This window comes from Balaenoptera physalus (assembly GCF_965194825.1).
Source record: "Balaenoptera physalus genome assembly, chromosome: 2".
Taxonomy (NCBI): Eukaryota; Metazoa; Chordata; class Mammalia; order Artiodactyla; family Balaenopteridae; genus Balaenoptera; species Balaenoptera physalus.
In genome coordinates this window covers 49,683,851-49,710,010 of record NC_138883.1, presented here as the reverse complement: position 1 = coordinate 49,710,010, position 26,160 = coordinate 49,683,851, and the positions used below count along the sequence as shown (strand labels likewise).

Below are 26,160 nucleotides of genomic sequence, written 5' to 3'. Positions count from 1 at the left end.
GCAAGGATGTGGAGAAGTTGCAACTCTCATACTGATGGGAATGTAAAATGGTGCAAACATCTTGGAAAAAATTTGGCACTTCCTCAAAAGGTTAAACATACAGTGATCATATGACCCACCAATTCCACTCCTAGGTACACACCCAAGAGAAATGAAAGCATATGTCCACACAAAAACTTGCACACAGGACTTCCCTGGTGGCACAGTGGTTAAGAATTTGCCTGCCAATGCAGGGGACATGGGTTCGACCCCTGGTCTGGGAAGATCCCACATGCCACAGAGAAACTAAGCCCGTGCACAACTACTGAGCCTGCGCTCTAGAGCCCATGAGCCACAACTACTGAGCCCACACGCCACAACTACTGAAGCTCGTGCACCCTAGAGCCCTCACACCGCAACTACTGAGCCCACACGCCGCAAATACTGAGCCCATGCACCTCAACTACTGAAGCCTGCACGCTCTAGGGCCTGTGTGCCGCAACTACTGAGCCCGTGTGCTGCAGCTAGTGAAGCCCGTGTGCCTGGAGCCCATGCTCCGCAACAAGAAAAGCCACCTCAATGAGAAGCCCATGCACCGCAATGAAGAGTAGCCCCCACTCACCACAACTAGAGAAAGCCCGCGCACAGCAACAAAGCAGCCAAAATAAATAAATAAATAAATAAACCAGTGTGTACGTGTCAATCCCAAACTCCCAGTCTATCCCTCCTTCCCACCCTTCCCTGCTGGTAACCATAAGTTTGTTCTCTAAGTCTGTGAGTCTGTTTCTGTTTAAAAAAAACAAAACAAAACAAAACAAAACAAAACAAAACAAAACAAAACAAAACTTGCACACAAGTGTTCACAGCAGCATTATTCACAATATTCGAGATAACCCAATGTCCATCAACTAATGAATGGATAAATAAAATGTGGTATAGCTATATAATGGAATATTATTCGGCAATGGAAAGAAATGAAGTACTGATACATGCTACAGTATGGATGAACCTTGAAAACGTTATGCCAAATGAAGGAAGCCAGTCACAAAGGATGACATATTGTATAATTCCATTTAAAGGAAATGTAAAGAATAGGCAAAACCAAAGAGACAGCAAGTAGATTATTAGTTGTATAGGGCTGGGGGTCATGTGAGAGATTACAGCTAGGTGGAGTGGTAGTTTCCTTTTGGGTGATGAAAATGTTCTAAAATTTATTATGGTAATGGTTGCACTATTCTGTGAATATACTAAAAGAGACTGAATTATATACCTTAAATGGGTGAATTGTATGGTTATGAAAAGCTGTATAAAAAAATAAGTGGACAAATTTGGGGAATTTTTGGAGGTAGAGCTGACAGATTTTACTGATGAAATAACTAAAAGCATAGGAGAAAACACCTCTACTTGATTAGAGTCAAGAGCCATAACTTATTTATAAGGGTGGCATAAATGTTTCATTTCTTTTCTCAAAGTGTGCATGTATATTTCCTGAGAAGGCAGGCTATGAGCAACCTCATAAGGAGGTGATTGTTTTCTTCATTTTTGCCCAAGTACAATGTTCATCTAAGGCAGTTAGAACTCAGTTATGCTTACCTTGTTAAAATAAACAAGTGTCTGTGGCTTAAGGAAAAAACAACCCCAAATTCCTGAGCTTAGGAGAGTTACTTTTTTAAAAAAATCAAAGATTCCTATTATTTATAAGGATGTTTTTGTGTCCTCTGGTAGGAATTTGTAATGACTTACTACTTAAAGACTTGAGTGGTTTCTGCTCCATTTGCATTTTGTAAATAAAGTAAGGACTGTATTCAGGAAAAAACCCCACAGAACAAAAGCAAATTATATCAGCCTGCGTTGATCGCTCAGGAAAGACTAGTTTTGGAATAAGCACATCAACATGACCACATTTTCCTTCTCTTAGAATAAAACTTTATTTTCCTCTAATTACTAGCAATTTCCGACCCAGATAAAGCAGACAAATGCAGTTTGCGTGATTCTCTCGTATTTCAGGATACTAAACAATAACATTAACAACTAGCACTTAGGTTAAGTGCTTTCTGTGTCTCAAGCTCTGTTCTAAGCACTTTACGTATATTTTACTCATTGACTCTCCACAACAACCTCATCTGGTGGGTACTCTTATTTTTGCTGTCTTGTAGGTGAGGAATTGAAACACCCGCGGATTAAGTGATGTGCTCATGGTCACACAGCTAGTAAACGGTGAAGTGGTATTTGAACCCAGGCACCCCTCCTCTAAGTTCTCTTCAGTCACTCACCCTGCACTGCTGCTCGTATTCATTTCTCATCTGTGTCAGCCTTTCTTCTTGCAAAAAGAATTCAGCACTGCTGGGATCAAGGTCACCAAACTAGAAAATGAAAAGGGCAAAGTTGTCATTTTTTCCAAGTGTCCTTCTTTGACCTATAATGTACCAAAGGCCCAAGTTTCTGGTGTTCACCCAGTGTCTGGAGTTTGAAAGGAATGTGACATTTAAGCAGAAACACCATCAATTAGATGATGGGGAGAAGATTCTAGAGTGATGTGTTCAGTCAAAGCAGAGATTGTTTCTCAGTGCCACGCCATGTTTCCCTCGTGTAAATTAAATCCCTGCAAAAATGACAGCTTCCTTTAGTCACATAAATAATTCCATAATAGAAATTTTCTTGGTGGCATAGCTTCTGCTCTTTTGAGGGAATTACACTTTGGGGCTACATATCAGGAAATCAAATTTAAACAGACTTACCTTTTCTGCCAAAACATTTTCCAAATTTCGCTGAAGTTTGTTTGTCAGATTCTCATACTCTGCCAACTTCTCTGCATTTTCCAGAAGCTCGTTTTCTAGACGACCGTTTTCCTGAAGAAATTTGGGGAAATTAAGTGGGCACAGATTAAGAAATAAACTGTTGTACCATTTTATAGCATGCATAAATCAATGCTCTAGATTGAGAAAATGTGTTCATCTTGAAAGTTTCAGTACATTAGAGCAGAAAAAGTAAATATTAAAAAACTGATATCTATCTTATAACCTCAAAGCATGCCTCCTCTTTTTCCTGATCCTACAGAAGCATGCTGCCCAACAGTGGCCACAAGCAGTCACAGGTAGCTATTGAGCACTTGAAATGTATATAGTACAAACTGAGATGTGCTGTGAATATAAAATATTCACCAGATTTTGAAGAGTTAGAACAAAAATGCAAAAAACTCAGTAATAATTTCTGTAGATGAATTACAAGTCAAAAAGATACTGTTTTGGAGATATTAGATTAAATAAAAATGATTTAAAATTAAATTCACCTGTTTCTTTTTACCTTTTAATGTGCCTGTTTGAAAATTTGAAATTACATATATGGCTTGCATTGTATTTCTATTCGACAGCATTGCAGTAGAAAATTTAATGACGTGAAAAACATTCTCAATAAACTGTCAGATGAAAGACTGGTTGCAGAATACCTTGTTCATCTGACAACAAAAGAGAACTCAGAAAACCTATAAAAAGTAGGATAGCTCTAACAATTTTCATTTAATGATGATATAGATATATTATATTTAATTTACAATTTTATTTTGGTTTAAAGATGTAAAAGCTATACATACAGGTTTTTCATAATTTGTATTTTTAATTATAGTAAAATAACATATCAACCAAAGTCCACAAAAGGTGGGGTTTTTCTGTATATAAAACACTTGTAAGATTTCCACCCACATTTGTCAAAAAAATAAAACCACATGGATGTGCCATTTGACATATTTTCTATTCCAATGCTAAAGGATAATTGGAAGAACATTATTTTCAAAGTATATTTTGCCAAAAGAATATAGAGCCAATGTATTTTAAATACATTCTTATTCACACCCTCACACAGTAACATGGAGTGAAAAAGAATGTGCTTGAAGTATTTTTAAAGGATACTACCTTCCCCCAAAATGCCAGTTCTACAACTCTAATCTTCCAAAGTGTGTCTAAATTTAGATGTTAAAACAATCAGGAGCAGTTTCTGTGTATTGGGCCTGTGTTGGTGCTCTGGAAACTGACAAATCAGCTTCTGTTGCTGACCACAGGGAACACACAATCGGGACCGTGGCAGGGGAGGCAGATATGGATACAATTATCTATGATGTGAGAGAAACTATGCTATCTTCTGGCAAGAAAAAAAAAAAGTGTCATGGGAATGAAAAAGTAGTTTGGCCTGCAGTGTTGGAGAAAGCAGTGAAGGAGCCTAAAAGCTTACTGAGGAACTGAGACAGCTGATGGCAGGTGCAGCAGTGTTGAGGGCATGGCCCTGGGGGTTGCTGGCAGGGTCTGAGGTTAGAAAGGCATGAGGACAAGCCCCCTTTCAGGGCCCTTCAGTGCTGCCATGTTGCACTTTTACAGAGGGAACAGCATGATTTTAAGTGTTCTTAAGTAAGGTAACTCCGGTGACAATATGGAGGTTGGATAGATGGAAAAAAGGATGCACATAGGTCAGCTGAGAAATCATGATGAATTGTGAACCTATTCAGAGGCTGTGGAAATGGAGAGATGGGATAAATCTGAGAAGCATTTCAGAGCATCAACGGGACTCAGAAACTGATAATCAAGGATGACCGAGGACTTTAGCTTCTATGACTTTCAGCACAGGTGGTGATGTAGATTAGGGAGAAAATTCCAGAGAGGAAGCAGTCTGATGGTTAGGGAGTGAGAATTAGCTCAGTTTTTGATGTGTGGAGTTTCAGGAACCTTTTATAACTTCAACAGTAGTGAATATTCCATAGGTACTTATTGCCTTCTAGATACTGTATATGTAGCAACTCATTTAGTCTCCATATCAATGCTATGGGGTAGGTATTACGATGGTGCCTCTTTTGTGCATTAGGAAACAGGTTTGAGTAACTTGATCAAGGTTTTCTGTAAGTAGTGGTATCCAGATTGGAACCAGGCAGTCTTGAGGCCAGACCCCCCTACCCCGCCCACCCTTTATCTCTAGATAACACTGTACCATATTATCTGGTGTTAGAGTCCAGTAAAGAGAAGGATCACTTCCTCTACTGAGGCACAGGGAAGGAGAGGAGGATGTATAAGGGAAAAGGTACATTTGGAAGCAAAGAAACAAAGCTGATGGCCTCTGTGTGGCAGGAAATAAAGTCATCTGCTAAGAATGAGGAAGGGGGAGTGCAAGGAAGGAAGAGACCATCAACCAGGAGCCAAACAGCCCTGAGGACCCAGTGCAACTTCAGGGGGTAAGAACAAGATACGCTGTTGGCAAACCAGAAGCCTAGACATCCCTGAAATCTAGCTCAGTGGGGGCTCTACCATGTCCGGTCATGACCCAGCTGGGCAGACTTATGAGCCCCGTGTAGACCTGTCTGTCCTCTTACAGAGCTGTGGTTTCCCATGTGTAGTCCCAGCAGGGACACAGACTGTACAACCAACAGGATAATTACCTTTAAAGAGAGGGCAAGGCGGTCCCGGGTGTAATTCTCTTCTGTTTTTGCCTTTTCAATTTCCTGCTCAAGTTCCAAACGCTGCTTGCCCACCTGTTGTAGGATCTGTTCTCTCTCCTTTCGAAGCTCATTCTTTAAGGCTGCTATTCGTTCCTTGTACTCTTCATCCAGTTTCCTGTGAGGAGGAAAGACTGACAAGCTGCCATCAAATCCCTCAGAGGTCCCTATGTGGATCCACCAAAAATGGAAACACAGAGTCACAGAGATGGGAAGCTCCTTGAGAAAGTGTCTAGTGAATCCTGCTTTCCTTGAGGCTTGGCCACACCTAAGTCACTCCCGCCAGGTGTGGCCAAGCGGGCAGGCAGGCTGAGCCCCACTGCCCTAGGCCAGGGTGGTGGGAAAGGAGGGTCCTGGCCCAGCCAGTCGTACCTGAGGTTGTACTCATTCCGCCGCTCTATGGCTGCGTGGTGATCGTCCACCTCTGAGGCCATTAGAGACTTGAGCTTCTCAGCTTTTTCCAGATCTGACCGTAGCTTCTCTTTTTCTCTGACCACTTGATCAACTTGCTCCCTAGAATCAGAAAGAAACCAAGTATGAGGGAAACTGTTTCTAAGCAACAAGTAGACCCCAAAAAGCTCTCATCTGGCTTGCTTCGATACAAAAACAAAACGAAGACAACCAAAACCCTTCAAAAACACACAGACATACCACAGCCCTCTTCAAAAGACTACATGCAAATCTAAGCTCTACCTCATTTTCACAGAAGTGAGATGATAGGAGATTAGCCACATCTGCGTACAGGATGGAAGAATGTACGCCACAGGCATCTGAATGACTTGCTCAACAAGTAGGAAAGGGAATAGAGCAGGTGAACCTTCTGCTTAACTCACAGCAAATGCCGGATCTCAGCCTTAAAGCTGGCCAGAGCCGCCTGGTGAATGCTGTTCTTGGTAACCAAAAGTTCATTTTCAAGAGCCAGTGTCAGTTCTGTCAAATTAACATTTCCATCAAGGCTGAAATCCAAGGCCTAGAAATCAGAACAAGTTCAAGACAATCACAAGTTCTATCCTGGGAAAGCAGAAAATGTGAAGGTTATACAAACTCACAGAACTGAATTTACAGTCTACAGGTTGGATGCTTACATTTCTTTAGTGATTGCTTAGGAACAATATTCAATCCACAGCGTAACTAAGCTCTCTCTAAGAAAAACATAACGTGATTATTTGCATGTTTTTAAAAAATGCTATCTGGCACTGTAAATAAACACGACGGTAAAACTCTAATCTTTACCAACCAGAGATCAGCTAAGAAATTTCTTAATAATTTAGGGGTTAAAAACATGGAAAGAAGTTATCAATAATCCTGGTTGAAGTGGGTAGGAAAAGTTACCTCTTACGTCTGAGATCTTGTGAATAGAAGAATCATTAAGGAGAAATCGAATCAAATCACAGTTTCAAAAAAATGGAATTTTTCAACCCTGCCCCAATTCGTCATTTTTCTCTCATTTTAGCTGCCACACCTTCAGGATCTCCTGGCTGTTCTCAATGCCCTCTTCATGCCAGGTGTCAAGTATTCTCTCCACTGATGCATAGCCCATCCCATCATCCAGGCAGGAGAAGACCCGAAAGCCAATGGTACTTGTCATCACAGATGGAGTTGTGGTCCGTCGTCCACTCTCATCGAAAGACTGGAAGAAGAAAGAGACTTGAGCAAGCTCAGGCATTGCAACATGGTGTTGGTCAAGACCAAAACTGGTCAGTCCTGACCACGAGGAGCAGAAGGCATGTTTCTCTAATTTATAGGATAAAGAGTCACGCAGCCCCTTTGATCTCCCTTTCCTAAGTCAGCCTAGAATGCAAAGCTTATCAACAGTTGACCTGGCCGAGAGTTCCTTCATATAGATGAAATGTGTCTCTACTTAACATCAGGTTTCTTCTGACCTACAGCTAACACGAAGGGGCATAATTAGTGGTCTTCCTACTGTAATTTATGGTCATTTCTCAAACCCAACTTTTCCTTCCCCAGTGGTTCAGTCTTTCTTTACTACTCTTCTTTTGCCTCTCTTTCTCCTCAGTATTTTTCTTCAGACAGCAGATGAATACATTAGAAATTATTCAAATGGATTTTAACTTCTACTCACAAAGAAACCACTTCCTATTTGTTTCTTACCTGCATGGAGAGGTGCCTTTTCAATTGTCTATATGGGGTAGATGCTGATGGGGTAAGGGATTTTCCATTTTTGAACAAGCCGTAGAAAAAATCTTCTACACTCATCATACCATCAGGATCAAGATTATGGAAGACTTCTTCAAGCATCTAGAAAAGGGTAACCATATATTTTAACTATTTCACTCAAAAAAACCCACAAGGCCCAAAGTATACTTCCAGCCAACAGAAATTGGCACCACTCTTGATCCCAGGACTCCAGAAATATAACATGTCCCTTTATTCTCACTTGACTGAATTTCTTCCTTTCTAGTAATGTCCTTCCCCCTCACATAAACTAAATAAAATTCATTTTCAACATCTTCATAATTTTATGCAATTTAGCATTTAACTGTTTTCTCTTTTGCTCATACTGTTAGAACGGGTAATCTTTAATGTTACTACACGTTATTCTTGCGAATTAAAGACTTACTTAAAAATATAAAGATATAGCTTCCCAGTGTTGTAACAAAAGAAGATAGTTAGACATTCATTAAGCCGTTATATTATGGTGACTCCACATGATATTTTGCTTATATTGAATTTTGGAAATTGGTACGTTAGCACGGCAGAATTGGGTCTGGGACAGATGGCAATGATCTAATAGTTTGGGTCTGAAACCCATGACTTGGGATTTAGAACATTACTTGGAACAGCACTGCGTGTTTGGGGTCTTTATTTCTTTTAATGCTTTAGCACGGGAGAAATGAGGATTGGATAGGAAGGATTTCATGTGTATGCAATAGAAGGGTTCCAAGAGATGTAAAGAGAAGGGAATTTTGCCTGACTGCTTTGCACCCTGCGACAGTAATCAAGTAGTCCTCATCACATACAGTCCCTTCTAGAGGCTTGCCTAGGAGCTGGTTTGTTCCCTAGCTCAACAGAGGAATGGAAAAGGGAATAAGCAGCATGAATCATGGATACCGCAAAACAGGGAGGGAAGGCAAAGACCTCCATCCTCACACTCAGCTTCCTCTTTATTTGGGGAGCTAAAATTTTTCTATAGGACATGCCCCCAGTGTACAAAACAGAAATCACCAGAGGATCCTGTTAAAATGCAGACTCTGATATAGTTAAATCTGGGGGTGGGGCCTAAGATTCTGCATTTCTAACAAGGTGATGCCCAGTTTGCTGAGTAGCAAGGAATAGAACAAGTAACAAACTCACTCTTGTTGCATCTGAGCCTACACCTGGGTCCATTCTAACAAAGGCCTCTTTGTAACAAATCCTCAAATTTTCCATATTCATTTCGTAAGTCTGGACTATTGCTAGGACTCCTGTCATCTCAAAATTGTTGACTTTATCCTTCATCTAAGTGCCTGAGGCATTTCTTTTATCCAATGCTTTTTTTTCCCAATTCATACCCAATAGGAAACATCTGTCTCTATTCTTGTTTTTATACCACTTCCTCTAGAGAGGACTCTGAAACAAGAAAATCATTCTAAAGAGTGGAAATCTTTGGAAGAAGCAACAGTTCCTAAGAGAGAAGCATATGATGAAACAGATGGAAAGGTATTTGGGGCAAAATTCTGAGGCTGCCAAGCTCCCTTAGCTTCTCCGTCTCGTTCTTATCAACCAAAAGAACACTTTCTTAGAGGACCAGGCTTTCAGGACTGTCAAACCAGAAGTCACAGTAAAATCCAAGTGTGCTGACTGAAGTGAATCAGCATATTTTGGCTCTAACCTTAGCTCCACGTGGGTTGGCCCTGTGACCTTGGCCAAATCAATGCACAGCTTCCTGACTGCCTAAACACCCATCACCTGATCCACGTGAAGTGGTGGAGTAAGTGAATCCCGGCAGTTATTGTACATGGGGGAGTCGTGAATAAAGGGATGTGGATTCAGAAGAGGGTGGATGGGCAGGGCTGGGCTGACAAGAATACAAGTCAGTGGGCAACTAGGGCACCCCCTGCAGTCTGTGCAGGAGCTGAATCTAGAACCCTGAGGACATTCTTACTCCCCATCAGCAGCCAGGTCTTTGGATGGTTGATTTCCCAATGTGTAAGTTGGGAAATAATGCACTAGAATAGGGATCACAAATACCCTGAGGGGCCAGGAAGGTGATGGAAATAAATGAGGCAGGATGGTCTTGAGACATTAGAAAGTAGTGCCTTTTAAACCAGTGAATGGAACACGAGTGCATGCCCTGTCCAAAGGGGCTAGCTGCTTCTCACTGCCAGCAAAATGGAGCCAAATCTTCTGATTTTTAGAAAAATCTCCTGATTTTAAAAAGTATAGCAAAAAGTTCAATTTTTAAACATTGGGTAGGCGACATAGCCCTTGGGTCATATTTGGCAGCTAGGGTGATAGTTTGCCATCCCTGCCCTACAGTCGTCCTTGCTTCTGGAAAGCAGGGCACTAGTTTTAGCCTTAAGACAGTGAATCTAGTTTCCCTTCATGATGATGGCAACAGGCAGCAGTGATCTCTTTCTTTATCTATAAAATGAGGGGTGACTAAATCTAAAATTGCTTTCAGTTGTAAAATTCTAGGATTCCAAGTTGTATGCTGATGAGATCATCTTGAACTTTCAGCTCCGCTGTGGTCTAGAGCTAGTAATACAAAGTACTATAGTGTTTCATGATTTTGGTGGGGAGGAAAAACACTAAGTAAAAGCTACATTCAATTAGCAATCCTTTACTCATCCTCACATCAGAAGAAAATTAATGTGCTGCTTCTTTTCCTGGGTTCTGGAATCTCCACCACAGAAGAAAATGCAACTCCCCACAAATGGCTAAGTTTATTCCAAGATTTGTTCTTAGATAAATAATCCAAGTTTGTGCAATATTTCTTGGCAGAACAACCCAAGGTTCTGCATACTGCGCTGGTTTATAATTTAGGAGGATGAATTTAATTTTATGACTCAACAGCCATCACTGAAAAATAAATGACGACTGAGCCATTAAAATGTAGTCAGAGGGTATGCAATGGTCACATACACAAGGGAGAAGGGGGGGAAAGCACTTTTCTGCAAGCTACACTACTTGGAAGTTTTTGATAATAAACCTCTTTCTGGTTTAGGAAAATAATACCACTTATCCTCTGAGCAAGCAGATAACATGGTTTCAAATATCATTATAATCAAAGTTTCCCAAAGCTACAACTGTAGCCCTAACCTCTAAGTCCCTCCAATCCTTATTTTCAGCTCTTTGAAAGACACATCTTGGAATTAATTACATTCTTACGTTTCATGGCTGTTCATGCACCCAGTCCTGCCACCCCTCTTAATTTTTTAGAAAACGTGAAGTTCAGAATTTTACCGAGCAAGAGTCTTCTGGGGGCTCCTTCAGGACTCTTCTGTTGTACATTTTCAAAACCACCAACCTACCCTTTTCCCTTTCCTCATGACCAGATTATTGTGATGGCTCCTGGCTGGTCTCCTAATCTAAGGCTCTCTTTACACCACTATACCCCATAAAAGAAGTTCAGACCACCCTCAGCAAGTAAGTTTTTCCTATGTATTATTACTTAATCTGCTTAAGAACCCAGGGGTGATATTGAGATCTTCTCTCCAAAAAACTAAACTTATCAGCCTGGCCTTCAAAATATTCCCCCAACTCAAATCTCCTGAACTCCCCTCTTCGTCCTTCCTCTACACCTTTCCCACATTTTGCTCTGTGAATGCCACATCTACAAATAGACTGACATCATGCTACACTGAACTGGTGTCTGATAGTAATGTGGGGTAATGTGCTTCGCACAGTGAGGGGCACACAGTACGGGTTCAGTAAGTGTCAGCTGTTGTCAGTTTTTCTTTTCCACAATACAACATGAGGTCCTCAGAGACGGGATCTTCATGGCTGACTTTCCAGGAAAAAAAAGAGAATGGAGTCTCTGTAACATGCTGCAGGAAACCAAAATATGGCTATTCCTAGCCTGTGGCCAGTTTAGCATTTATCATGATTACTATTCCTGAATAAAAATATGATGCAAGGCTTACCTCACCGTCGACATGCTGCAAACCATACTGCTCACAGATGGAGATCAGCTTCTTTCGGTTTAGGTGACCATCACGGGTGATTCCCAAGTCTTCACAAACCTCCTGCAGTTTCTCTTCTATCCAGTCTTGGGGAGGGGAAGGTCCACTTTGTGAGGCATTCAAATCATCTGGGTTCCAAAATCTTAACTGGCCTAAAATAAAAGCATACAGTGTGTTGTCCCTAAAGGAACTGAGAGCCTATTCTCAAAGAAAAATGTGCTTTTTAAAAATAAATGCTATAAGAAAGAGACTACAGATGTTGATTTGATGTTGAGTTGATTTGATCCTGAAGTTCAAATGAAGTGGAACCATTGGTTCTTAGGCTGCAACTTGGGCCAACAGACACTTTTTTGTTCATTGGCAGTCATACCTATGTAAGAAATACCATCTCCTGTGCAGTAATGCCAAGGTTCTAGGCTTATTTTATTCCAAAGGAAAATATGCACAGGCTTAGGCTTTGGTGTGATCGGAAGAGAAGGCTGGTTGAGAGCCATTCTAAGGAGCTTTATATGCCCTACCTCAGCTATAGCTACCAGACTTTATTATCTCCACTTTCTTTCTAGTCTAAGCTCTGCTTTTACTGAGAAGGAAATAATTTCATGATAAATATCATAAAATGATTATAAAAGTCAAGATTAGCCTGTTTCCAAATCTTTACACATACGAATATTCTGACCTATAAGCAATCCAACTTGAAAGAATAAATGTTTGCCAGGGCAAGTTATTAATTATTGGTATATTAAGGATAAGTTCTATTTGAAGATTTAAGGATCAAACTACTTATTTAAAAATAAAAATTTATTTATCCTCTATTAAAAGTTCACTTCTAGTTAAAATTTACTTCCATATTAGAGATTCTGTAAAGTCATTACTTAAACATGAGCTAATTACTGGCAAGATTGTGTGCCTGGAAGAACCTTAGAGAGTTGAGAAGAGCATTTAGTGCTACCCCTACTATTTATCAAAGACATTAAGCCCATCACCGCTGTGTCTTTACAGGTTGGAGACCTAGAGAACGTGTAATTACACTTAAGTACAGTTAATCCAGGGTAGGCTGTGAAGTGAGCTGAGGTTCCGTCAGCTGAACCACAGTGCCATCTGCTGGCCAGAAGATCAACGTGTTTTGATCCGTCTTAAATACATCTGAAACTTGTCAAGGGATACATTTTTTTAAATATAAATTTATTTATTTATTTTTGGCTGCGTTGAATCTTCGTTGCTGCGCGCGGGCTTTCTCTAGTTGCGGCGAGCGGGGTCTACTCTTGGTTGTGGTGCGCAGGCTTCTCACTGCAGTGGCTTCTCTTGTTGCGGAGCACGGGCTCTAGAGCGCAGGCTCAGTAGTCGTGGCGCACGGGCTTAGTTGCTCCGCGCCATGTGGGATCTTCCCGGACCAGGGCTCGAACCCGTGTCCCCTGCACTGGCAGGCGGATTCTTAACCACTGCGCCACCAGGGAAGCCCTGTCAAGGGATACATTTTAATAGGTAACTATTTAGTTTTGGATGGTTCATAGATTAATGTGAAAGTCTATGGAAGAGAGTAATTAACCCATAAGTGAAATTCTACATCTTAGTTGCCACATCTTGCATGATGCTAAATGCAAGGATTTAAAACTATGAGCTATCAACTGGGAATGAGTTTTTTGTTGCTGTTGTTCTTCAGGTTATTTCTTAGTTGGCCTCCAGCAGGCAAGGTTGTTAGTAAGAAGGCAAGGGATGCAGGAAGGGGGTGTGGAGAGCGCCCTGTGAATGGCAGCCCCTCCTTCCCAGGCAGGCCCCACGCACACTCAATTCCTACCTTCTGCTTCGTACTCCTCGCTGCGCTGCGTCTTCCAATGCTAGAGGAGGCAAGAGAAGATTAGTGTGTTTTAGAACTAATTCTGTTCTTCCAAGACCCGGTCACTCTCTGGCTCTGAAATCATCATCTGAGTGAGTCACATGATTGGGGACCCTTCAGTGCATTCATCCAGGTTGGCTCTCCTCAGTCAACAAGCCAATTAAGAGGAGACTCCTAAGAAACACGCCACAGCCTTCTGCAGCATCACACCAAGGATTTGCCTTTCACACTTGTGAGGTGACATCACTTACTCAACAGCAAAACCTATCACAACCAATAAAATCAGGCTGAAGCAAATATTCAGAATCCATCAACTAACAGGAGTTTGTACGCATGCATTTATGAATTTGTTCTTCAGTAAATGTTTAATGGGTGTGAGGTATTACGCTACATCTTTGGAATACAACGATGAACAGGAGAAGCATATTTCTTGCTCAAGAAGTTTATATGCTGACAAAGACATGCAGACAAGAAAACAGAGTACAATATTGTAGTGTAGTAAGTGCTATTATGGGGGAGTTCAAGAAGGGGTACCTAACTGGGGTATCCTTCAGCCTTGTGAGCTCAGGGTAGACTTCCTGCAAGAAGCAAGGTCTGAGACCTGAGGGATAAGCTGGAGACAGCCAGGTGGAAAGAAAGGAGCAGTTACTATTTGCCGATGTGTGGAGACCAGAATGAGTGAGCCTGGTGTGATTCTGGCACAGTGAGGAGATAGAGATGCAACCCAAAGCAGGTAGGCTAGAAAGCTCAAGTTAAATAAAATGTATGTTACCAGTAAATTACTACGTTAAAAGCAGTGAAATTGATCTGAACTAGATCATTTTGTCCCCTTATCGTGCTGTGTTACTACTGGGTCTTTTCCAAGTCACAGCATACAGTTGTAGTTTGTGTACTGCACAAAAGCACCCAGCCCAGGGCACAGGTCAGAACCAAAATCCAGCCCATGCTCCACAGGCAAGCATGCACAGGTCTGCTTCCAACCATTGGCAACGAGTAGGTCCACAGTGGTCTCCGGCCTCATCAGTAAGCTTCCTAATCACTCCTGTTGGTAGGTTCTACAACCATCTCAGGCAGGAAACTCTGTTGAGAAAAGGTGTATCCCCCTTTTAAAACCTGCTGCTGTCTCAGCAAAGATCCAACTTTATGAATGAAGCTGCCTTTGATAACAAATAACCAGCCTACTCTCCATGGTGGCTGAACTGTACAAGGTGAACTGATTTCTTAGATCCTGTAATGAACTCAACAGGAAAATAAGCCTAATTAACTCCCATCTCCAGAGCCTAGATTCCTCATGGCAGACAGTGTGCAACCTAAAATTCTTAGGTTAAATATTTCAGTAGCTTGTTCAAGTTGATATGAGTTAAAGTTCTTTCAGGCAACCTAGGCACATCTATTTTGTTGCTCTCCTCTTAACTGAAGGACAACTATCTACCAGGATTTCACAGTTCCATATTTCACTCAGATACTGAAGATACCACCAATTCAAAGAGTTCACCAAAATTTGCCACACTAAGCTGAAACCCCAAACTGACAGCACTGAGATAAATTATTCTTGCCACAGAGAGACATTAAAAAGGCTATAATTCAAAATATATAAGCTCACTACAACTCATTCAGATTACAACTGAAAGTCACTAATATACATGGTATGTCTATGGAAGGTGAAGTGGGGCACAGTGTGATTTTTTTACTTGTTTGTGATTACAAGTTTATCAGGCTACATTTCCACATAAAGACATATCTCAACCCTGATGGATGGATGAGGTGTGAGGGTGGGGAGGGAGCAATGGAGGAAATAGCACTCTAGATTTTCTTACTATTGTTTCTGGCCAGAATTCAATAGTTTTTACTTTTTTTATTTTTATTTTTTAACATCTTTATTGGAGTATAATTGCTTTACAATGGTGTGTTAGTTTCTGCTGTATAACAAAGTCAATCAGCTATACGTATACATATATCCCCATATCTCCTCCCTCTTGAGCCTCCCTCCCATCCTCCCTATCCCACCCCTCTAGGTGGTCACAAAGCACGGAGCTGATCTCCCTGTGCTATGTGGCTGCTTCCCACTAGCTATCTGTTTTACATTTGGTAGTGTATATATGTCGATGCCACTCTCTCACTTCGTCCCAGCTTACCATTCCGCCTCCCCGTGTCCTCAACTCCATTCTCTACATCTGCGTCTGTATTCCTGTCCTGCCCCTAGGTTCTTCAGAATCATTTATTTTTTAGATTCCATATATACATGTTAGCATACAGTATTTGTTTTTCTCTGACTCACTTTACTCTGTATGACAAACTCTAGGTCCTTCCACCTCACTACAAATAACTCCATTTCATTTCTTTTTATGGGTGAGTAATATTCCATTGTATATATGTGCCACATCTTCTTTATCCATTCATCTGTCGATGGACACTTAGGTCGCTTCCATATCCTGGCTATTGTAAATAGAGCTGCAATGAACATTGTGGTACATGACTTTTTTGAATTATGGTTTTCTCAGGGTATATGCCCAGTAGTGGGATTGCTGGGTCATATGGTAGTTCTATTTTAAGTTTCTTAAGGAACCTCCATACTGTTCTCCATAGTGGCTGTACCAATTTACATTCCCACCAACAGTGCAAGAGGGTTCCCTTTTCTCTAAACCCTCTCCAGCATTTATTGTTTGTAGATTTTTTGATGATAGCCATTCTGAACGGTGTGAGGTGATATCTCATTGTAGTTTTGATTTGCATTTCTCTAATGATTAGTGATGTTGAGCATCCTTTCATGTGTTTGTTGGCAATCTGTATATCTTCTTTGGAGAAATGTCTGTTTAGGTCTTCTGCCCATTTTCGGATTAGGTTGTTTGTTTTTTTGATATTGAGCTGCATGAGCTGCTTGTATATTTTGGAGATTAATCCTTTGTCAGTTGCTTCATTTGCAAATATTTTCTCCCATTCTGAGGGTTGTCTTTTCGTCTTGTTTATGGTTTCCTTTGCTGTGCAAAAGCTTTTAAGTTTCATTAGGTCCTATTTGTTTATTTCTGTTTTTATTTCAATTTCTCTAGGAGGTGGGTCAAAAAGGATCTTGCTGTGATTTATGTCACAGAGTGTTCTGCCTATGTTTTCCTCTAAGAGTTTGATAGTGTCTGGCCTTACATTTAGGTCTTTAATCCATTTTGAGTTTATTTTTTGTATATGGTGTTAGGGAGTGTTCTAATTTCATTCTTTTACATGTAGCTGTCCAGTTTTCCCAGCACCACTTATAGAAGAGGCTGTCTTTTCTCCATTGTATATTCTTGCCTCCTTTATCAAAGATAAGGTGAGCATACGTGTGTGGGTTTATCTCTGGGCTTTCTATCCTGTTCCACTGATCTATATTTCTGGTTTTTTTGCCAGTACCATACTGTCTTGATTACTGTAGCTTTGTAGTATAGTCTGAAGTGAGGGAGCCTGATTCCTCCAGCTCCGTTTTTCTTTCTCAAGATTGCTTTGGCTATTCATGGTCTTTTGTGTTTCCATACAAATTGTGCAATTTTTTGTTCTAGTTCTGTGAAAAATGCCATTGGTAGTTTGATAGGGATTGCAATGAATCTGTAGATTGCTTTGGGTAGTATAGTCATTTTCACAATATTGATTCTTCCAATCCAAGAACACAGTATATCTCTCCATCTGTTTGTATCATCTTTAATTTCTTTCATCAGTGTCTTATAGTTTTGCACATACAGGTCTTTTGTCTCCTTAGGTAGGTTTATTCCTAGGTATTTTATTCTGTTTGTTGCAATGGTAAATGGGAGTGTTTCCTTAATTTCTCTTTCAGATTTTTCATCACTAGTGTATAGGAATACAAGAGATTTCTGTGCATTAATTTTGTATCCTGCAACTCTACCAGACTCATTGATTAGCTCTAGTAGTTTTCTGGTAGCATCTTTAGGATTCTCTATGTATACTATCATGTCATCTGCAAACAGTGACAGTTTTACTTCTTCTTTTCCGATTTGGATTCCTTTTATTTCTTTTTCTTCTCTGACTGCTGGGGCTAAAACTTCCAAAACTATGTTGAATAATAGTGGTGAGAGTGGGCAACCTTGTCTTGTTCCTGATCTTAGAGGAAATGGTTTCAGTTTTTCACCACTGAGAACAATGTTGGCTGTGGGTTTGTCATATATGGCCTTTATTATGTTGAGGTAAGTTCCCTCTATGCCTACTTTCTGGAGTATTTTTATCATAAATGGGTGTTGAATTTTGTCGAAAGCTTTATCTGCATCTATTGAGATGATTATATGGTTTTTCTCCTTCAATTTGTTAATATGGTGTATCACAGTGATTGATTTGCGTATACTGAAGAATCCTTGCATTCCTGGGATAAACCCCACTTGATCATGGTGTATGATCCTTTTAATGTGCTGTTGGATTCTGTTTGCTAGTATTTTGTTGAGGATTTTTGCATCTATGTTCATCAGTGATATTGGCCTGTAGTTTTCTTTCTTTGTGACATCTTTGTCTGGTTTTGGTATCAGGGTGATGGTGGCCTCATAGAATGAGTTTGGGAGTGTTCCTCCCTCTGCTATATTTTGGAAGAGTTTGAGAAGGATAGGTGTTAGCTCTTATGTAAATGTTTGATAGAATTCGCCTGTGAAGCCATCTGGTCCTGGACTTTTGTTTGTTGGAAGATTTTTAATCACAGTTTCAATTTCAGTGCTTGTAATTGGTCTGTTTATATTTTCTATTTCTTCCTGGTTCAGTCTTGGAAGGTTGTGCTTTTCTAAGAATTTGTCCATTTCTTCCAGGTTGTCCAATTTATTGGCATATAGTTGCTTGTAGTAATCGCTCATGATCCTTTGTGTTTCTGCAGTGTCAGGTGTTACTTCTCCTTTTTCATTCCTAATTGTATTGGTTTGAGTCTTCTCCCTTTTTTTCTTGATGAGTCTGGCTAATGGTTTATCAATTTTGTTTATCTTCTTAAAGAACTAGCTTTTAGTTTTATTGATCTTTGCTATTGTTTTTTTGTTTCTTTTTCATTTATTTCTGATCTGATCTTTATGATTTCTTTCCTTCTGCTAACTTTGGGGGTTTTTTGGTTCTTCTTTCTCTAATTGCTTTAGGTTTAAAGTTAGGTTGTTTATTTGAGACATTTCTTGTTTCCTGTGGTAGAATTGTATTGCTATAAACTTCCCTCTTAGAACTGCTTTTGCTGCATCCCATAGGTTTTGGGTCATCGTGTTTTCATTGTCATTTGTTTCTAGGTATTTTTTTATTTCTTCTTTGATTTCTTCAGTGATCTCTTGGTTATTTAGTAGCGTATTGTTTAGCTTCCATGTGTTTGTATTTTTTACAGTTTTTTCCCCATAATCGGTAGCTCGTCTCATAGCGCTGTGGTTGGAAAAGATACTTCATACGATTTCAATTTTCTAAAATTTACCAAGGCTTGATTTGTGACCCAAGATATGGTCTATCCTGGAGAATGTTCCATGAGCACTTGAGAAGAAAGTGTATTCTGTTGTTTTCGGATGGAATGTCCTATAAATATCAATTAAGTCCATCTCGTTTAATGTGTCATTTAAAGCTTGTGTTTCCTTATTTATTTTCAATTTGGATGATCTGTCCATTGGTGAAAGTGGGGTGTTAAAGTGCCCTACTATGATTGTGTTACTGTCGATTTCCCCTTTTATGGCTGTTAGCATTTGCCTTATAAATTGTGGTGGTCCTATGTTGGGTGCATAAATATTTACAATTGTTATATCTTCTTCTTGGATTGATCCCTTGGTCATTATGTAGTGTCCTTCTTTGTCTCCTGTAATAATCTTTATTTTAAAGTCTATTTTCTGTGATATGAGAATTGCTACACCACCTTTCTCTTGATTTCCATTTGCATGGGATATCTTTTTCCATCCCCTCACTTTCAGTCTGTATGTGTCCCTAGGTCTGAAGTGGGTTTCTTGTAGACAGCATATATACGGGTCTTGTTTTTGTATCCATTCAGCCAGTCTATGTCTTTTGGTTGAAGCATTTAATCCATTTACATTTAAGGTAGTTATTGATATGTATGTTTCTATTACCATTTTCTTAATTGTTTTGGGTTTGTTATTGTAGGTCTTTTCCTTCTCTTGTGTTTCCTGCCTAGAGAAGTTCCTTTAGCATTTGTTGTAAAGCTGGTTTCGTGGTGCTGAGTTCTCTTAGCTTTTGCTTGTCTGTAAAGGTTTTAATTTCTCCGTTGAATCTGAATGAGATCCTTGCTGGGTAGAGTAATCTTGGTTGCAGATTTTTCCCTTTCATCACTTTAAATATGTCCTGCCACGCCTTTCTGGCTTGCAGAGTTTCTGCTGAAAGATCAGCTGTTAACCTTATGGGGATTCCCTTTTATGTTATTTGTTGCTTTACCTTTGCTGCTTTTAATATTTTTCCTTTGTATTTAATTTTTGATAGTTTGATTAATATGTGTCTTGGCATGTTTATCCTTGGATTTATCCTGTATGGGACTCTCTGTGCTTCCTGGACTTGATTGGCTATTTCCTTTCCCATATTAGGGAAGTTTTCAACTATAATCTCTTCAAATACTTTCTCAATCCCTTTTTTTTCCTCTTCTTCTTCTGGGACCCCTATAATTCGAATGTTGGTACGTTTAAGGTTGTCCCAGAGGTCTCTGAGACTGTCGTCAATTCTTTTCATTCTTTTTTCTTTATTCTGCTCTGCAGTAGTTTTTTCCACTATTTTATCTTCTAGGTCACTTATCCATTCTTCTGCCTCAGTTATTCTGCTATTGATTCCTCCCAGAGAATTTTAAATTTCATTTATTGTGTTGTTCATCGTTTGTTTGCACTTTAGTTCTTCTAGGTCCTTGTTAAACGTTTCTTGTATTTTGTTCATTCTATTTCCAAGATTTTGGATCATCTTTACTATCAGTACTCTGAATTCTTTTTCAGGTAGGCTGCCTATTTCCTCTTCATTTGTTTGGTCTGGTGGGTTCTTACCCTGCTCCTTCATCTGGTGTGTATTTCTCTGTCTTCTCATTTTGCTTAACTTACTGTGTTTGGGGTCTCCTTTTCACAGGCTGCAGGTTCATCGTTCCCGTTGTTTTTGGCGTCTGCCCCCAGTGGGTAAGGTTGGTTCAGTGGGTTGTGTAGGCTTTCTTGTGGAGGGGACTGATGCCTGTGTCCTGGTGGATGAGACAGGATCTTGTATTTCTGGTGGGCAGGACCGCCTCCAGTGGTGTGTTTCGGGGTGTCTGTGAATTTATTATGATTTTAGGCAGCCTCTCTGCTAATGAGTGGGGCTGTGTTCCTGTGTTGCTATTGTTTGGCATAGGGTGTCCAGCACTGTAGCTTGCTGGTTGTTGTGTGGAGCTGGGTCTTAGCGTTGAGATGGAGATCTCTGTGAGAGCTTTTGCTGTTTGATATTACATGGGGCCGGGAGGTCTCTGGTGGACCAATGTCCTGAACTCGGCTCTCCCACCTCCAAGGCTCCAGCCTGACACCGAGCCAGAGCACCAAGACCCTGTCAGCCATGTGGCCAGGTATGTGGGGAGTTTCCTGCCTTTGGGGAAGTCTGAGGTCTTCTGCCAGCATTCAGTAGGTGTTCTGTAGGAATTGTTCCACATGTAGATGTATTTTTGATGTGTCTGTGGGAAGGAAGGTGATCTCCATGTCTTACTCCTCCACCATCTTGAAGGTCCCCTCCTGTTTTTATTTTTAAAGTTTTAAGTCAATAAAGCTCCACTAATAAAAACATCCTGCCCGTCTGTCCCTCCACATTTATTTCCTCACCCAACAGAGCAAATGATTGAAATGCTCGTACTACTCTGGCACCCAAAATGGTGAAAATTCAGTATTCAGTATATAAGTTGGAAACACCCTAAAATGAAATCCATTCAGTCTACCTAACACAAATAAAATAGTGGTGCTGGGAAAGTTGGACAGCTACATGTAAATCAATGAAGTTAGAACACACCCTCAAACCATCCACAAAAATAAACTCAAAATGGCTTAAAGAGTTAAACATAAAACATGACACCATAAAACTCTTAGAAGAGAGCATAGACAAAATATTCTCTGACATAAATTGTACCAATGTTTTCTTAGGTCAGTCTCCCAGAGCAATAGAAATGAAAACAAAAATAAACAAATGGGACCTAATCAAACTTACAGGCGTTTGCACAGCAAAGGAAACCATAAAAACAACAACAACGAAAACAAAAACGAAAAGACAACCTATGAAATGAGCGAAAATATTTGCAAATGATGCAACAGAGAAGGGCTTAATCGCCAAGATATACAAATAGCTCATACAACTCAACAACAGAAAAACAACCCAATTGAAAAATGGGCCGAAGACCTTAGTAGCCATTTCTCCAAAGAAGACCTGCAGATGGCCAGTAGGCACTTGAAAAGATGCACACCATCACTAATTATTAGAGAAATGGAAATCAAAACTACAATGACCACCTCACACCAGTCAGAATGGCCATCATTAAAAAGTCTACACATAACAAATGCTAGAGAGAGTGTGGAGAAAAGAGAACGCTCCTACACTATTGGTGGGAATGTAAGCTGGTGCAGCCACTATGGAAAACAGTGTGGAGGTTCCTCAGAAAACTAAAAATAGAATTAGTATATGATCCAGCAATCCCACTCCTGGGCATATACCCAGACAAAACTATAATTCAAAAAGGTACATGCACCCTTATGTTCATAGCAGCACTATTCACAATAGCCAAAACATGAAAACAACCAAAATGTCCATTGACAGATGAATGGATAAAGAAGATGTGGTACATATACACAATGGAATACTACTCAGCCATAAAAAAGGGGGAGGGAAGGACTGGGAGTTTGGGATTAGCAGATGTAAACTATTATATATAGGATGGATAAACCACAAGGTCCTACTGTATAACACAGGGAACTATATTTAATATCCTGTGATAAACCATAATGGAAAAGAATATTAAAAAAAAGAATGTATGTGTATAACTGAGTCACTTTGCTGTACAGCAGAGATCGGCGCAGCATTGTAAGTCAACTAAACTTCAATTAAAAAATAATAATAAAATTTAAAAAAAAACAAAAAAAATAGGTTTCTATCATCTAAGAACCATCAAAATAAAACCTACCAAATTACTAGTAGGGGATGATTTTTAACAGCACAAGCTGACATGAGAAATGGCAGGAGAATATGTACCACTGGACAAGCCCCTGCTGGGATACACAGCTGGAAAAATGCAAACACATACCTTCAAAAAATCCTTGGTAAGAAAGCAACAAGGTATGTATCTTGCTACAGAAAAGTTTATTTCTTACATTTGCTCACTTACTTCTTGATTCATTTGAAACTAGTGAGCAATTAATTAGTTCAAAGGAGCAAGAGGCTCCAATATACTGTTTCCAACATCTCATGAGTCTATGCAACTGGGTGCCTTATCTGATCCACTCTTCCCGGCTGCCCTCTTACCCTGATTCTCACCTCTAACTAGTAAGAGATCGAGGGTGGAAGCCAGACTGCCTGGCTCTGAATCCTGGTTTACTTACTGGGTTAAGCTTGAATAAGTTTCTTAACCTCTTTTGCCTCAGTTTCTCCATCTATAAAATGGGAATAAAGTAGTACATATTTCACAGAGCTGGGCAAAATGCTTAGAATTGTGCCTGGCACCTAATAAGCACTATAAAATTTGATATTATTTTTCTTGGACACATGTTTGTGTAGTATATATTAAGTTTATATTTGCAGGTTTTTTTCATTACCATGTTCAAACTTAAAGCATTAATTTGAGTGACCCTGGGGAGTACCAGTTATTTATATAAATTTGTAAGAAAAGTGCCAAGTCTCCAGCAGATATGCAAAGAATACAAACAGACAATTCACATAAGAGGCAACACAAACAGATATGGGGAACGGTTCATTTCAACAGCAATCAAAGAAGTATAAATTAAAACCAAGGAATCTTTTTGTTCCCATTAAATTAGCAAAGTATTTAAGAATATAACTCCTATTACCAACAAGGTTATGAGTTAAAATAGGCCTGTTTATGTTACTGGTAACAATGTAAATGGTTATTACCCTTTTAGTAAAGAAAATGGCTTTATGTATCAAAAGTCATGAAAATGTTCATGCTGTTTGATCCAGTTTCATATGATTTCTGATGGCAATAAAATCAAAGAAAGAAAAAAAGTATATATGTAAATATGTACATTTAGCACTTTTTGTAAAAGTACTGAAAACAATTTAAATATTCAACAGTGGGGCATAAAGTATAATGATACATCATAATGTAGTCGATAAAAGTGTAATTATAAAACAATGTAGGAGCATGAAAAACATGAAATGTTAAATGAAAGACCACAACAAAAATGTCATCAACACTATGATTACCATTGGAAAAAAACATTCATACAATTACACAAAGACTGGAAGGAAACAGAGACAATAAATATATATATATATATATACTTGGTTGAGGGAATATGGGAAACCATTTTATTTCCTTTACTGTTATAAATGTTGTTTATACCATATAAATAGGTACAATTTCACTATTTCTTTTGCCAGCCTGCCCCTGAATTCTCACTAAATGAATTCCCTGTGACCTGGGGGTGGGGAGAAAGGGAAACTTCTGTCCCCTTGTATGTACCACTCTGCTAGTCAGCCATGTCCTCCTGTACTGTGACCTGTTATGGAGAGACCACGCTTGGTGGGAGGTCCAGGCACTTTCAGGAGGGTGAAAGCTGCTCTGTGCCAATGCCTCCTAAACTTAGCAGAGTGTGGGAAGATCAAGGACAGTCGTCTGAGACCTGCCTTGGGGGCTGTGACCACAGCCATCCAAAGAGGCATTCTTCAGACAGCCTAACCCAATGGCGTCAGGTACAGCAGCTTAAGTGATTTCACACGAACTCTTAGGGCAAGTAGTGGCAAGGTAAGGGATAACTTATTTTAACATCTCCAAGGGTAACGATTTCCCAAGCATTTCTCCATGGCCCTGTGTAAGAAGCCTAGATCCAGCTAAGACCAGCCCTGCTAGAAGGAGAAGCAAGCTTATGCTAAGGGCTACATTTTCATTCCAAGACCACTTTAACTGGAGATTGAGTTTGCCACCCAGATGTTTTGCTATGCTTCTTCCCCCGTCTCCCCCAAGGGCCTATTCCTTTAAGAAGAGGTAAGCACATGGGTGGCTGAATGTTTGTTATTAAATTGCTTTTTCGGTGGGGTGGGGGGTTGGGTGGGAGCAGATTCAATTCACTCACAGCTCTTTTATCTTCATTCTCACTGCCTGGGGCCAGTAGTTCCAATTAAAAAGCAGGGGGAGAGGGAAGGGAAGGCAGGTTAGAAGGTTGGGGGGGATTTGATCATTCGGCTACTGGAACACCACCAATAAAAGGAGGCATCACTCTGGAACAAGGTCTTTTAATTGCTGACGGTTTACCGAGCACAGTGAAAGCCTGGCAGGTGGCCTCTAGACACAGATCAGCCGTGAGTACTGGAAGGGAGGTAATCACGAGCATCTCTGGAAAAGTGGGAGAGGAAGGGGGTGGCAATAGCTGGGATGTGTTCTCCATACTAGTCATAAAAAAGGATTTTCAACTTCTTCCTTTGAAATCTTATGTAGCCTCTCACTGGAGAAAGAATGGATAGTAATACATTTTAAAAAATCATTCAGCAATTCCTGACTCTGGAGGCAAAATGGTAGCCGGGGGAGACTGCCGGGGTTAAGTCTGGCCCTGCCACTTTGTGTGACCCCTCGATACCTTACTTCATCTGCAAAGTGGGAGTGACCCACCTGATAGGGACACGGAGGCATATGCCTGGCTCTTAGGAAATGTTAGCTCTTGTTATTATTTCAGCCAGAACAATGAAGTGGTTAAGGGTTTAGACTCCAGAGCCGGACTCTTCACTTACTGGCTGTGCAAGCTTGGGCAAGTTACTTAATCCCTGTGTGCCTCAGTTTCCTCAGGGGTAAGTGAATAATACCTACCTACGAGGGTGTGCTAGTATTTGGAAAGCACTTGAAACAGTGCCTGCTGCAAATTAAGTGCTGTCTCTTAAGCAAATAAATTTTATAATTACTATTCCTACTACCTGGGTGTTCAACACTAGGACAAGGGCAGAGGAAAGAAACAGCAGACAGACCAGTGTCAGCTTTAAGAACAAACCCAGAAGAAACTCTAGAAACTCCAGCTTTGAGTGTGTTAGTTGTGATGAAGCAATCAACTTTTTTTTTTTTTTTTTTTAGCAATCAACTTTTGATTCAACGTAGGAGCAGGGCCTCCCCCGGGGCCCTCTGCGCTGTGGACAGTGTCCCCTGGGTGGCCACATCTGGCAGGGCCCACCATGCCATGTGTGCTGGCCAACAGGCCCCGTGAGAGCGGACAGAGGGGAGACGGTCAGAGGTTGCCCGGTCCTAAAATGGCTGCTGCAGAAAGAAGTGCCCTGCACCGCCAGGTAGGCAGACAAAGGGAGTCCCACAGCCCCCCGCCGCGGGCTGTGTGTCTCAGTCACGCTGGCCACTGTGGTCAGCTCTCGGGCTGCCCTACAGCTGGACGAGGGTGCCCTGCACCTGTGGGCTGCACTGCTTTCAGGAATGCTTTCTTTGGAGGGACACCTGCTTCGCTGGACGGCGGAACAGATAGCCCAAGCCTCTTGGATCCCGGGGCTTCCAGCCCCGAGGCCGGGCCAGCATCTGCAGCCTGCGGGTCTGGTGCAGCCCCTGCCCACAAGGGCCCAGCCGCAGACCCACCAGCCATCTGCTCCGGCGCAGACCTCTGTGCCCCTCAGAATGTTCG

At 40.7% G+C, this 26,160-nt stretch overlaps 1 protein-coding gene across 18 annotated transcripts in view; it reads right to left on the bottom strand.

Annotated features, from left to right (window-relative positions):
* Positions 1-26,160, bottom strand: part of NIN (ninein) — a 106,469-nt gene that overhangs the window by 40,509 nt on the left and 39,800 nt on the right. For all 18 annotated transcript variants that reach the window (XR_014261121.1, XM_082452000.1, XM_082451999.1 and 15 more), the window contains 9 exons: positions 13,373-13,412; positions 11,539-11,729; positions 7,565-7,711; positions 6,915-7,082; positions 6,286-6,422; positions 5,825-5,965; positions 5,396-5,570; positions 2,718-2,828; positions 2,253-2,342 (listed from right to left, as the gene is read on the bottom strand). Coding sequence is in view for 17 of the 18 variants with exons in the window: in XM_082452000.1 (XP_082308126.1) it covers positions 2,253-2,342; positions 2,718-2,828; positions 5,396-5,570; positions 5,825-5,965; positions 6,286-6,422; positions 6,915-7,082; positions 7,565-7,711; positions 11,539-11,729; positions 13,373-13,412 (1,200 nt within the window). In the remaining variant the exon portion in view is untranslated. The remainder of the gene's footprint in view (positions 1-2,252; positions 2,343-2,717; positions 2,829-5,395; positions 5,571-5,824; positions 5,966-6,285; positions 6,423-6,914; positions 7,083-7,564; positions 7,712-11,538; positions 11,730-13,372; positions 13,413-26,160) is intronic.